Raw genomic sequence first — 14,137 nt, forward strand, 5'->3', positions numbered from 1 at the left:
TTCTACCTTTCTATTCTAAAAAAATAAAATTAACAAAATAATATAATTCAAATAAAAATTATTATTATTATTATTATAGTTTTTATTTAGTTTTAATTTTTTTTACCGCTTATCTTTCTAATCTATATTTTCATTTTTCTTCCTTCAAATATTTATTACATATAATTTGGAGAAAATACTAATATTGTGATTAAAAGTTAGAATCAAGATTTAATTGTATAAAAAAATTAATTTTGAATTAATTTTATAACTAACAATATAAATATCTTTATATTAATATCTAATTATATTTTTATATATAGAGAGAAAAAATATTATTTTTAAATAGCAAGCATAAAAATTAATTATTTTTATTTGTGAAAGAGACTTAACACATAATCAAATATAAAAGTATACATGTTAAATTCTTTCAAATTTTAGATAACGAATGTTAAAATTAATTATTAGTAAAAAATTAAATTCTTCACATAAAAATAATAACTAAAAATCTTATTATTTATTTTTTTATCTACCGAGACTTAGTCTTCTTAGACGACAAAAATTTTTGTTTTCTACGACTTTTTTATAAATCTTTTGTAGCATAATTTATAATATCAGGATAAAATCGACATAATTTTAAAAGATTTATATTTGCATAATATTATTATGGATAAAAATACTAGTTTATAAATAAAAAACATCTGTGACTTCCTAAACTAATTTTTGGATTAAATTAAAATTGTCCCAAAGATAGAAGCAAGAGGTAGGAACACAGGTCTAACTAACCACTCGATGGGATTACGGGACAATATTGAACTGAGTTTTTAATTAGTTTCATTGAAGGCTTGTTTAGTTGTTAGTTTTGTCATACTACTTGTTAACTTGTTATTACATGGTACTATGGTATAGGGTGCACATGGTTTGCTAAAGTCGAATTTGATGTGAATCAGATTTGATTCGAAATATATACTGAATTTATTTATTAGATTTGAATCGAGCTATAATTATATTGGATGTCGGACCCTTAATATTACATTACGATGATACATTTTTATAAGGTAGCATGTAAAAATATCTAAATTTCTAAGACTCCAACCATTATTTAATATAGTAAAATTCACTTAGAAAAATATAATAAGAACTAACTCTTCTTCAAAATTAAAGCATAACCACAATCAATACTAAAACATAACCACAATCAATACTAATATTGTCTAATAATACCAAATATTTAAATCAATACAAATAACACAATATTATGCATTAGTCTAAAATCTTATGCATTCTAAATATAAAATATTAACTTACAATCTTATAATGACTAATATCACAAAATATTAAAGTTTACAATACTTAAATTCCACATAAAAATAGTCATGATCCATCACTAATAACACAAAATATTAATTGTGTATGATGACCAGACTACCAGGCCGACTTCGAGTGACCCGAGCTATGGCCCGGGTCTGACCCAAAATAATGACCGAGTCTATTTTTGAGGCCCTTACCCGACACTAAACCCAATAAAATCACACCAAATTAATCTCAAAAGTGTTCGAGACCGGGTCGGGTCTTCGGACCACGCCGGGTCATATGCAACCCTACTATGGTAGGCCTAGGCTGTTCTATACACGTGAGGTTTTTCTTTCTTTTTTTTCCGGACCAGGATACACGTGAGATGAGATGTGTTTTTTTTTTTTTAATAAAAAAAATTTATTGATTAGAAACTGAAAATTAAGAATACAAAAATATATTATTTCAACTCAAATTGTAAGCTAAACCTGCAACGTTAAGCAATAAAATAATTAATTATATAACATTTAAAAAAAAAACCCTGCATATCACATTGCTAATCTTTGAATTTATAGTCACTCTCAAGGCCCTGTTCCTACTGTATATATAGCAGTGTTTGTCTATTTTCCGTTCAACATTACATTGCTACTATATGGTTCATGTACATAGAACTTTAATATCGAACTAACCCATGACAAAGACCCTAAAACTTGTAAGATTTCGAAAAATTCCAAAAGAAGTTCTATTCACACTTTCACACAATATCCCAAGGGGAAAAAAAAAAAGCCAACAACCCAATATGAAATTGCTGCCTTTTAACACACATATCAAACCTCTATTAGTAACCAATTTAGATTAGTCCAATGCTCAGCTTACTCGCTGCTTAAGTAAGATTGAGGTTTGAATCCGGTTTTGTACATAATATGCAAAACCTTAGTCTAATGGTTATGTTGGGTTAAAAGAAAGGGAGAACAAGATGAATTGAAGGGTGACAGGAAAGGGGGAAGGCCTCAGGGAAGGGCCTAAAAGGACTACATGGAAAGAAAAACTAATCTATCTTAAATCTATTTTTTTGTGTAGTTTTATATGTCAAGAATGGAAAAAGTCCACGAAAAATAACAAATTTATACCAAAACAACAACCTTATTTGATCCAAAAACATAGAAAAACATGCAAGTAGTTTTCTTACAACATACAAGATGGCCTGGCGAAAGCGAATTAAGTCAAATCTGATGTAATCGAAGTTTTTTTTTTTTTTTTTGTCTAATAAAAAACAAAGAAAGGAACAAACAAAGGCATATGAGACTTACAGAGAAAATAAGCTATTTACAAATTCAATAACATTTTTATGGGAGCTTCCACCCTCACTAGCAGCTTTTGTCATCAAAGTTCTCCACTCAATGGCATTTCTCTTTATCTCTTCCCCTTTCTCACTTTCCATCATTTCCTTTATACAATTGTTCAAATCTTCTCTTCTCACAATCCGCTTCTCATCAATTGGAACTCTAATTCCCACTTTCCAAACATCTTCAATATACTTTGCATTTGTACTTTGATCTGCCCATTTTGGAATTGCGATGGTTGGAACTCCTAAGCTCAAAGCTTCCAATACAGAATTCCAACCACAATGTGTCACAAAACATGCTATAGCCTCATGTGCTAGAACTTGCAATTGGGAGCACCATGTTACTATCAAACCCTTTTCTGATTTCTTTACAAAGTCTTTTGGTAATTTAGTCTCTTCAGAAGCTCTAACCACCCACAAGAAGTACCTATCACTATTTCTCAAACCATAAGCTATTTCTCTCAATTGTTCCTCATCAAAAGGAACCATGCTCCCAAATGACACATAAATAACTGACCCTTTTGGTTTATCTGCTAGCCATTCTATACAATAATCTTCACTTTTGAATTGTGCAACATCATATTCTTCATCTTCTTTGACTCTCTTATCCAAGAACTTAGATGGGATATTTGGTCCTATGGTTCTATACTTTGGCCAAATCTTTGTTGTCCAATCAACAACCTAAAACCAAACACATGCCAAAATTGAAAATTTATAGAAAAAACTAGCAAATAAGAAAATATCTATCTTTTTTACTTTAATTAATTAATTATCTTGCTAATAATAAAGAATAACTTCATTTTATAGTATAATTTATAAAATGCACTAGTTCTCTCTCTCTTACTCTCTCTATATCTCTGTTATCATTAACAACACAGTTAATCAATTTCTTATCTTCAATAATGAAATATCAAATTAAACACCATTTTATTAATCAAGTACTAATTTTACTTTTCTAAATTTTTCACTATATGCTATGCTGAAACGGTAAAACAAGATCCTAGATAGATGATGCCTATATAAAAACATTTTAGACTAAATGTTCATGGTGGGTTCTTTAAATTCACGGTATTCATCAATTTGGTTTCTCAAGGTCCAATTGCACTGCAGTAGTCCTTTAAATTGAGCTTCGGATGTTATAGTCATCCCTAGCTAGACTTTTTTCCAGCACTGAATCAGCAAACACAGTGATAATGTGGCACTCTCTTACCACGACCATGTTTCTGTTTGACGCCAAATGAAGGCCGAAAGCCCGAAACAACGTCACTTTGACTTTTGTGGCATCTAAAACGGTTTCTACATGTCGTTTTGGCCTTCTTTAGACACTAAACAAAAACACCGGCATTTCACACCAGTCCTGCATGGTAAGAGAGTGTTACATCATCATTAGGAATCGAATCGAATTGGATATGGCCAACATTTCGATCCAATTTGCATTAAAATCATTGGATCGGATTTAATATCTATAGTTTTTTAAGTTTAGATCCCAATCGGATCGGATATATCTGCAAAACACAAAAATATTTTTAAGAGTTTATTTTTATTAAAGAATATCAATAAAATTAATTTTTTCTATTTTTTTAAATATGTTTACTCTTAAAATAATATTAAACATATTTTTTTAAATAATAAATTAAAATAATATAACATATATGATAATTATTAGTTAAAATAAAACATAAAAAAATATTTACTTGTTTATTTTTTTATTTTTATGGATACGCGGATACCTACACAAAATCCGCAATCCGATCGTATTAGTGTGCGGATCGGATCATATCCGCAATTTTCAGATCGGATTTGGATAAACAGTGAATATGCAGATCAAATCCAACCTATAAACACCCTTAATCATCACTATGTTTGCTGAGTTAGTATCAAAAAAGGATTCATGAATTATTATGGTGTCCGAAGCTCAATACGAAGGATCGGACCATTATAATGTAAGTAGATCTAAGGGATCAAATTAATGAAAATCTTGAATCTTAGGACCACTACAAGGAATTAGTCAAACATTTTAGTATACAAAACTAAATTCTTGTATAAATATTCAGATGGATGGAATATATGAGATATATACACACAACTTCTTAGCTCTTACCTCCTTATCAAGCTCATAGATTGCATTGCAGAAAACCCAATCAGCTTTGTCCAAGTTGGAGAATTGACCCTTTAGCATCTCAAGCACAGGTCCATCTTCTTCATATGTCAAGAAGAAAGAAGGCAAGTCCCCAAGTTGAAGTTTAGGCATAGAAGGAAGTGAAACCTCATCCTCAATTACAGGAACCTTAATCTTTCCCAATTGAACATGATAGAATATGCTATTCACAGCCATATTATGAGTGAAGTAAGAAGCACCAACTATGCTAAATCTTTTGGCAACATCTAGTGCCCATGACAGAAATGAATTATAGATTATACAATCTACAGGGTTTCCTAATTTAGCAAGCTTCTCTAGAAGATCAACGAGACTTTGTGGACCAACTTGCCAAAAACGTTGTATATAGGCATTGTAGCTTCCACCAGCTTCTTGAATACCACCATTGTCACACCCATCAGAGATTGATTCAAGTGATATAGAAGGAGGCAAGTTGTTATTATTGTGCAAGTTCTTGATGAAGAAACGTGTGGTGGCTAAGGTTACTTTGACTCCTTCATGTACCAAGAGCTTGGAGAATTGAAGCATGGGGTTTATGTGACCTTGAAATGGATATGATAAGACCAAACAATGGGGTGGTTTTCTGGCTATAGTTTTCTCACCCATTTTTCTTTGAAGAGCTTCTTCAGGGTAGGTGGGGGTTTGATGGCAAATTGGGATTTGGGAAATATTGAAGTATCAAAGTGAGTATGTGCATGTGTAAAGTAAGAAAATATAAGTTGTTTAATTAATTTATTAAATTCTTAAGGAGAATCATTGCATACGTGAGCATTCCTTTTAAAGTTAATAATTATGTTTTTAAAAAATATATTTTTTTAAAAAATTATATTAAAAATATCATATTTCTGTATTGTAAAAACTGCAAATTTTCTAAGCCACCTTAACTTACCAAGCTATTTTCTTAACATAAAGACAAAATACCCGTGTTGTAAAAAAAATTTTAAGTATCAAAATTTTTTACAGGTATCAAATTTTATTTTTTCACGAAAAATTTGGACGATGATATTTTGACACCAACAAAAATCAGATACCATCTAAAAAATATTTGAACCTCACAATTACACCTAAAAGTAACTCAATTTCAAATAAACTTCTCAACAAATTTTTTTTTGCGGTACCCTGTAAAAAAAACAAAAACTAATCTAAAGAGTCAAAAACCAACTTATACATAGAGAAGGGTCCAACATGAATAAGTTTTCTTTCCTTGTGTCTATCCAAACCGCCAATTTTATAGACCACCGTAACTTGTCGAGCTGCTTCTCCGGCATAACATAAAATAGTACATGTGTTGTGAAAAAAATTACGTTATGAGTATCTCTATAAACTTAAATTTGTACCGTATAATTTATCTATATATATATTTTTTTTGAAAATAAATAAATAATTTTTAAAATATCACCTAATATATCTATAAAAGTGTCATTAACATATATGTGATATTTATAGTAAGTTTTTTTTTTCGATTTTTTGTTGACTTATTGTATGTAAAAAAAAAAACTTATTAAACAATATACTTCAATTAAAAAATATATATAAATATTGATTGAGCAAAATTAAGTACGACAAAACCATTCTAATCTCTTAAAATTTTGTTATAATAATAATGAATTGACACGACAAGTGCGTGAGACATTTTGGTTTAATTACAAACAAAACAATAGTAGAAACATGAGTGGCAGCGAGTAGGAATGAAGATGAAAAAAATTTGTTAAGTAGAATACACTGAATTGGGGATTCTATCGCGTATAATTGTACATACTTTAATTGAAATAGCTTTGATATGCTCTAAAATATGAGAAGGATATTCTCTAGAGTATAATATACTAATATCTTGGGAATTTTTTCTATTATAAATTTTTTTAAAAATATTTTTTTTTTAAAATTAATCCAACTTTATATTTTAAAATCCAACTTTTCTTTTTGTATAAGTTTGCCGCATGCGTTGGTGAACTTTTTCAAATTTCTATGCTCCTCACCCATCTACTTCTGTGATTTTAATTTGAAAAAAATATATATTCTTCAACTGTTTTCATATTTTTAATTTGAAAAAATATATATTATAATCAAAATTTTTAATTTTTAAAAAAAATTAATTTGCTTTAATTTAGATAAAAAAATTAAAAAATTAAAAAATTAAGATGTTGAGAAGCCTTTTTTTTATTATATTATTGTTAAATACAGTTTATTGCTATATATTTTTATATACTCCTATATATTCTTAGATATTATAATAATAATTATTATTGTCAATTTTTTAATTTTTTTTACCTAATCTAATATTTATAGAGATAACTAGTAAAATTTGTGGTAGAATACTACGAATTTACAAAAATAATAAAGTTTGCCTGCGACAAACTTAGCTAAAATTCTAAAAAATATATATATATTCCAAAATTTAAGATAATTTTTTTATTTTATTATTGAAAAAAAACCTAATATCTTGAACTCACATGTATTTGTTATAATTTATAAGACATATACGAAGTATAGGTTTTTTTTTTCATTTATAAAATAAAAAAATTATTATTTTGCGATCAAGATTTTTAAACTTTAATTCTCTAAATACGATTTTTTTTTGCATTTAAGCAAGTTAGTCGGACGTCCCGGCGAACTCTATAAAAATGAGTACTCTCTTTTTAAAATTTTTGAAATCCACGTTTTAATCAAATTATCATCATCTCCAAATAATATACAGATCTACTAATAGTATATAGAAATACACAAACATGACTTCTTCAAGAATTTTTTAATTATAAATTAAAAAAAGCCATATTTAAAAATAACAATCATTGTTATCCTATCTAAAAATGTATAGGTACACCGGAATGAGTCATATTTAACAAAGATTTTTTTAATTATAAATTAAAAAATAACTATTTCCCAAAAATAATCCACTTCAAATATATAAGATTGGAAAGTTAACAATTATTATAGTTTTCAGAGACAAAGATAGACAAAGATATGACTCATTCCGATGTACCTATACATTTTTAGATACGATAACAAAGGTTGTTATTTTTAAATATGGTTTTTTTTAATTTATAATTAAAAAAATTCTTGAAGAAGTCATGTTCGTTGTCCGTAAATTTTTGTGTATCCCTATATACTGTTTGTAAATTTATATATTATTTGGAGATGATGATAATGGATTAAAATGCGGATTTTAAAAATCTTAAAAGAGAGTTCGCCGGAGTTAGGCGAACTCTATAAAATTTATAAAGTTCGCCAAGGAGTTAGGCGAAACATTTTTATAGAGTTCGTCGGAATTCGGAAAACTTGCTTAAATGCAAAAAAAAAATCGTATTTGAAAAATTAAAATCCAAAAATCTGGTTGAGAGAAAGAATAATTTTTTTTATTTTATAAAAGAAAAAAACCACGAAGTAAAGTATACCAAAATCTTGCGTTTTTTATTTTCTGTGAAGACAACGACTCTTTTTTGGGTCATGAACAAGACAACAGCTTTATTTTTCCTGAATCGGAGGTGGTTGACACAAGTACCTCTACAAGTAGCCCATTTGTGTGTCATAATGGGCCTTTCAGTTTGCTAAATGCTTATGTTTATCATGATCCCCAAAAAAAAAAAGAGACATTGCAAGAATGTTTAAATAAATATCAATGCAAGTAATCAAGTCGGGTTGGTTTAGTAATTTTAGTTTACTAATCTGTTTAAATAAGTGTTGAAAATTCGAATCCCGTCTTATGCATATTCTCACCTCCTAATTGCTAGAAATATAAATGACAAATATTAAATAATCAATAAAATTTATTTTTTTAATAATTAGTTAATAATATTTAAAAATATAATTTAAAAATATTATTAAATTATTAAACTAAAAAAATTAGACTTTTTTGGTGACTAAAAAAAATTAAACTTATGATTATAGATATTGATCAAGAACAATAAAAATAATTGCTATGGTATTTAAAAAATAGTGTCTAACTCATCAAAACATATTAAAAATTAATATTTAATTTAAAAAATATAAAAATAAATCATTTTAAAAAATTTAAAACTTAAAACAAAAGATAAATGACAAGAATTGGCCAACAAGGCGACAACAAATTCTACTAAACACAAACTCTTCTAAATATGAATTTTGGGGCTCTCATCATTATTTTTGATGTTACCCCTGTCTGAATGGTTCCAACCATTCATTGAAATGCCTTTCGAGACAGCTAGCTTTAAATACCAGACGAACACATGAGATATTAGCACATCCATACAAAATTATATTAAAATAAAATATTTTGGTAATAGATAATGATATATACCAATATCTTTAGTTGAAAAAAAATTAATTAATATTGGTTTAAATATAAGACCAAAAAAATGTTAATCATCTATTATTTTTTAAAATTTTTAAATGACTTATTATCAATTTTTTAAAAAAAATTATATTTTTTAAAGTTTGTGACGGTGTTTATCACATTTTTCATCCTTTTTATATGCCTAATAGTCAAACGAAAAAATATTTGCTAGTAAAAAATATTGAATTTTCAACTTATTTTTTTATAAAGTAAACTACTATTTCTATTTATAAAACTTAAAAACGCTAACATATCTATCTATAGAAGATGAAAATTACCATTTGTACTGATGAAAGATTAGTTTTTGCAAACAAAATTATCCAAATCCTAAATAATTAAATAAAATTTTTAAACTATCCTTGGTGAGTCTCATCCTCTTCAATTCGTTATCTATAAGTCTCTCCCTGTGTCACAACCCACTCAAAGCTAAAACCTTTTACCCCAATTTATTTTCCAATCATTCACTCGGAGGAAGGAAAAAAATTGAAAGAGGAGAGGGAAGGAAGAGGCGAAGGTGCAAAAAGCCATTATCACCACTGTTGCCATCGCGAGTTGACGAGGAATTGAGGCAGAATTGTTGAAACCAGAGAGAGAGAGAGAGAGAGAGAGAGAGAGAGAGAGAGAGAGAGAGAGAGAGAGAGAGAGAGAGAGAGAGAGAGAGAGAGAGAGAGAGAGAGAGAGAGGTGCTCCCACAGTGGTTTCCATCACGACTGAAGGAGGATACCGCCGAGCTGCTCTCCACCCTACGTCGCTGCTGTTGCAACGACTTTTTCCATGCTCTACCATGACTCTGCGAGCTAAAGATCGCGAGGAGATGGCAATGACTCCCACAATGTTTTTTTGTCGTAACTAAAGGAAGCCGCTGTCGAGCTGTTCCCCTCCTTACATCGCTGCTGCTGCTGCAACCACCTTCTCCATGTTCTCTGCCATGACTCTGCCTTTGTTTTGAAAGAGAACAAGAAGGGTCATCGAATGTAGCAAACAACGTCTCTCAAGGAGATAACTTTCTCCGGTGATAGTAATGGTGAAGTATGGACCTTACGGCCTCTACTTCTCTCTGTATCTCGTTCGTCTCTTTGTCCCTAAATTTGATGAATATTTTCATTTTTTCTCAAAAAAAATATAAATCTTGTATGGATGTTGTTGAATTTGAAGAATTTAATATTATTGAATTTTAAAAAAAAACTAAGGTATTAGTGGTGGAGATGGTGACTATGAAAAAGAAGGCAGCGGTGGTGAATGGAGGGTAAGCACTAGTGTAGTGGTGAGATTAGAGAGTAATTCGGAAATTTTATTTAATTTTTTAGAATTTGGATAATTTTTCTTGCAAAAGTCAATCTTATATGGGTACAAATAGTAATTTTCATCTTCTATGAGTAGATATGTTAGCATCTTCAACTTTCATAAATAAAAATAGTAGTTTATTCTTTTTTATATTATAAAATTTGTCATTTTTCTATTATATAAATTGTTACATGGTAGATAGAGTTAAGATTTTCATACAATATTCTACATATGATAGTGATTTAGTAGCAAAAAAATGCACAATTATCAAATCCTACTAAAATTTGGTATTATAACTTGTATAAAAAATTTAGTAGTATATCATGTAATTAAATCGTGGTAGTCTTATCAGAATCCTATCATGGTTTAACTATGATTAAAAGAAGAAAAAATAAGGTGATATCTCTCCTTGATTCTAATGGTAATCTTATACGTGATAGTAATATCTTTGAGAATATGATTTTTATTTTTTTTTGTTGAATTATATAATGATTTTCTCCCCGATGTTCCTTATGTTCTCAATAATATTTTTCCATCCCTTAGTGCAGAGAATTTCAATTTTATTGGTAAGAATATTTCGGAGTTTGAAATCAAGGATGCAGTATTTCGTATGGGGAGCTTCTAAGCCCTAAGCAGATATGAATTACAAGCAATTTTCTATAAAAGTCAATGGGATCGAGTAGTGATTGATTTCTGTTTGTTAGTGCTCAAAATTTTTGATAATCTTGAGAAGATTGAGGAACTTAATGAAACCTTGATAACTCTTATTCCCAAAATTGAACAGGTCACTAATCTAAAGCAGATGCACCCCATCAGTTTATGCAATGTATTCTACAAAGTGGTTATCAAAATCATTGCTAATCAGTTTTGAAAAGTCATGGAAATGCTCATTCTTCCTACTCAATGTAACTTTGTTCTTGGAAGACATAGCACGGACAAATTATCATATCTCGGGAGATTATTCACTCTATGAGGAATAGAAAGAGACCTAAAGGTTGGATGGCCATTAAGATCGATCTGGAAAAAGCCTATGACAGACTCAAGTGGAGTTTCATTCACGACACTCTCTTAGACATGGGGATTCCTCCTCACATCATTTATTTGATCCACTGCTGCATCACCTCTGTTGAAATGAGAGTACTTTGGAATGGAAAAGTGCTTGATAAATTCTCCCCTTCTAAAGGCGTCCGCCAAGGAGATTCTATCTCTCCGTACATCTTTATTTCATGCATTGAGTGTCTATCTCACTCATCAATGCTGCGGCCCACCATGGTTTTTGGAAACGTATCCATCTTAAAAGGAGTGCCCCCTGATATCTCTCATTTATGCTTCGCTGATGACCTTATTCTTTCCGCAAAAGCTAACTTGAAGCAAGCTGATATTATTAACAAATGATTGGATGCTTTTTGTGTTAGCTCCGATCAGAAAGTCAGTCAAGATAAGACTCGAATTTTCTTCTCGAAGAATGTAGGTCACAATGTCAGAACCAAAATTAGCAACACCTTACATTTTTCAAGAACGGATGACCTAGGGAAGTATTTGGGTGTTTCCTACTCCACTCTAAAGTCTCGAGACATACTTATGGTAACATCATTAATATGATAAATTCCAGACTGAACTCTTGGAAAGCAGCTTCCCTTTCCTTTGCGGGGCAATATACTTTGGTGAAATATGTTCTTTCCTCTATACTTTATTATACCATGCAATTAATTTTACTTCCGTTATCTACTTGTAATTTGATTGATCATAAATACATGATTTTTCTTTGGGGAGACACAGACTATTCAAGAAAAATTCACCTTCTCAACTGGAACAAAGTTTGTCCTCTAAAAAACTAGGAGGACTTGGCATTCGCCATATCGATAAAATAAATTATGCCTTTATGACAAAAGTCGGATGGAGTCCCATTGATAGGAGGGATTCTCTTTGGAAAAAAACTCTTAGGGCTAAATATGGTTATGGGACTTACACTATTCCAGTTGTTGAAAGAAAAAAGAATGAGTCTAACCTTTGGAAGAATGTCCGCAAGTCTTGGGTTAATGTTCAGCAAAACCATATATGGCGCATAGGGAATGGTTCCAAAACTAAATTTTAGAAAGACAATTAAATGCATAACATGGGTTCTCTTTTGATGTATACTAACCAGGTGAGTATGTCAATTAATTTGAAAAAAATCTAAATGATTTTTTAACTATTTCAGGAAGCTGGGATCACAACAAACTCACTACTTGGCTGCCGAAAAAGCTGATCCAAAGAATTTCGGCTATATCCCCTCCTTTCCCGTGGAAAAAGGATTATCACATTGCTTGAAATCCCTCATTTCATGATTCTTTCGAGCTCAAAATAGGTTACCAAAAGATAAATGGTGAAGAAGGCAGTAGCAGCAGAGTTCACAAGTTGATATGGCAATGCAAGGGTCCTGGACGCATTCAGACCTTTCTTTAGCTTATATCACATAACGCTATCCTCACAAATTTTGAAAGGAAAAGAAAACACATGAATCTTGATGCAACCTATCCGAGATGTTCTGCTTATGACAAAACTACTCTCTATATTCTTCGTGATTGTCCCTTTGCTAGAGGTATCTGGTTTTTTTGGGACTAAATAATTTCTTCCATCTTAATCTGCATGATTGGCTTCTTTAGAATCTGACTTCAAAGGGTGTGTGGTCTTGCCTCTTTGGCGTCTCGATCTTTTTCATTTGGTACTTCCAAAATAGATTCATCTTTGAAAGAGACAACACCCCTATTTGACCTAGACGAGAATAAATTAAAGCTCGCTTTGAAGAGATTAACAAAGTAACGAGAGATACTTTGCTTCAAGATAAGCCAAGAAACTTTGAAGAGATTTTCATTACTTGAAAACCACCATTAGAGAATGTTACTAAATTGAATGTGGATGGATCTTTTTTTCCTTAATCGAACACCGCAGCTTGTGGTGGTATTCTCAGGAATCACTTGAGTCATTTTATAAAAAGATTTACTTGCAACCTTGGAAGCTGTTCGATTATGTACGTTGAGTTCTGAGGCATTATTCATGGTCTTCAGATTGCAATTGTTAATAATATCGCTCCTTTAGAGGCCGAATATGATTCTGTTTCAGCCATCAATTTTATCAAGAAGGAATATAGCTCTTCTCACTCCTGTACTCTTCTCCTTGATGACATTGCTATACTAACTAGTCGAGTGTAGAACATTACTTGGTCACACTCCTTTAAAGAAGCAAATTTCGATGCTGATAACCTAACTAAAAAAGGCCATGATCTTTCCTTTGGCCTTCACTTTTTTGACGTTATTCTCTAAGATACTGCTTTTTTTATTGTTAGAGATATGTTTGACATCCCTTTTATAAAGGGCTTTAGTTAGTTTTTTTTTTGAGTTCTTCAACCCCTTCCTTGTTAAAAAAAAAAAACTATGACATCCTGAAAAGATTTAGTTAGAGTCATCCTAGAATACAGTCACATAATTATTTTTCTACCATAATTAGTATGTGACTTAATATCCAAGTGGGTGCTTTTGCAAATTGTTCATACTAATTGATTTTACCTTTTCGCTTGAAATCTTGATTTATCTCTCTCTTTCCATTTCAATGTCAAGACTCCATAATTTACTTTTTCTCAAAATTTGAACCCATTCTGAATGTTCCTTTTTACTTGTGAAATTTCTCTTTATTCTTTAATTTAGGGTTAGTCAGGTTGGTTATGGATAGAAGAGAGAAGAAAATATTTAGTTAAAAAGTTGGTCGCATTATATTAGTTATGGGTTTGAGA

At 30.3% G+C, this 14,137-nt stretch overlaps 2 protein-coding genes across 2 annotated transcripts; one reads left to right on the forward strand and one right to left on the reverse strand.

Annotated features, from left to right (window-relative positions):
• Window positions 1-2,377: 2,377 nt before the first annotated feature.
• On the reverse strand, window positions 2,378-5,480 carry LOC112797625 (UDP-glycosyltransferase 74G1). The gene is made up of 2 exons (XM_025840659.2): window positions 4,719-5,480; window positions 2,378-3,298 (listed from the first exon to the last, which is right to left on the reverse strand). The coding sequence occupies exons 1-2, from the start codon at window positions 5,379-5,381 to the stop codon at window positions 2,579-2,581; spliced, it is 1,383 nt and encodes a 460-aa protein (XP_025696444.1). The 5' UTR covers window positions 5,382-5,480; the 3' UTR covers window positions 2,378-2,578.
• Window positions 5,481-11,367: 5,887 nt separating this feature from the next.
• LOC140184249 (secreted RxLR effector protein 78-like) lies at window positions 11,368-11,763 on the forward strand. The gene has a single exon (XM_072234565.1). The coding sequence runs from the start codon at window positions 11,368-11,370 to the stop codon at window positions 11,761-11,763; it is 396 nt and encodes a 131-aa protein (XP_072090666.1).
• The last annotated feature ends 2,374 nt before the right edge of the window (window positions 11,764-14,137 follow it).

The sequence above is a fragment of the Arachis hypogaea genome, chromosome 4, assembly GCF_003086295.3.
Source record: "Arachis hypogaea cultivar Tifrunner chromosome 4, arahy.Tifrunner.gnm2.J5K5, whole genome shotgun sequence".
Lineage (NCBI taxonomy): Eukaryota > Viridiplantae > Streptophyta > Magnoliopsida > Fabales > Fabaceae > Arachis > Arachis hypogaea.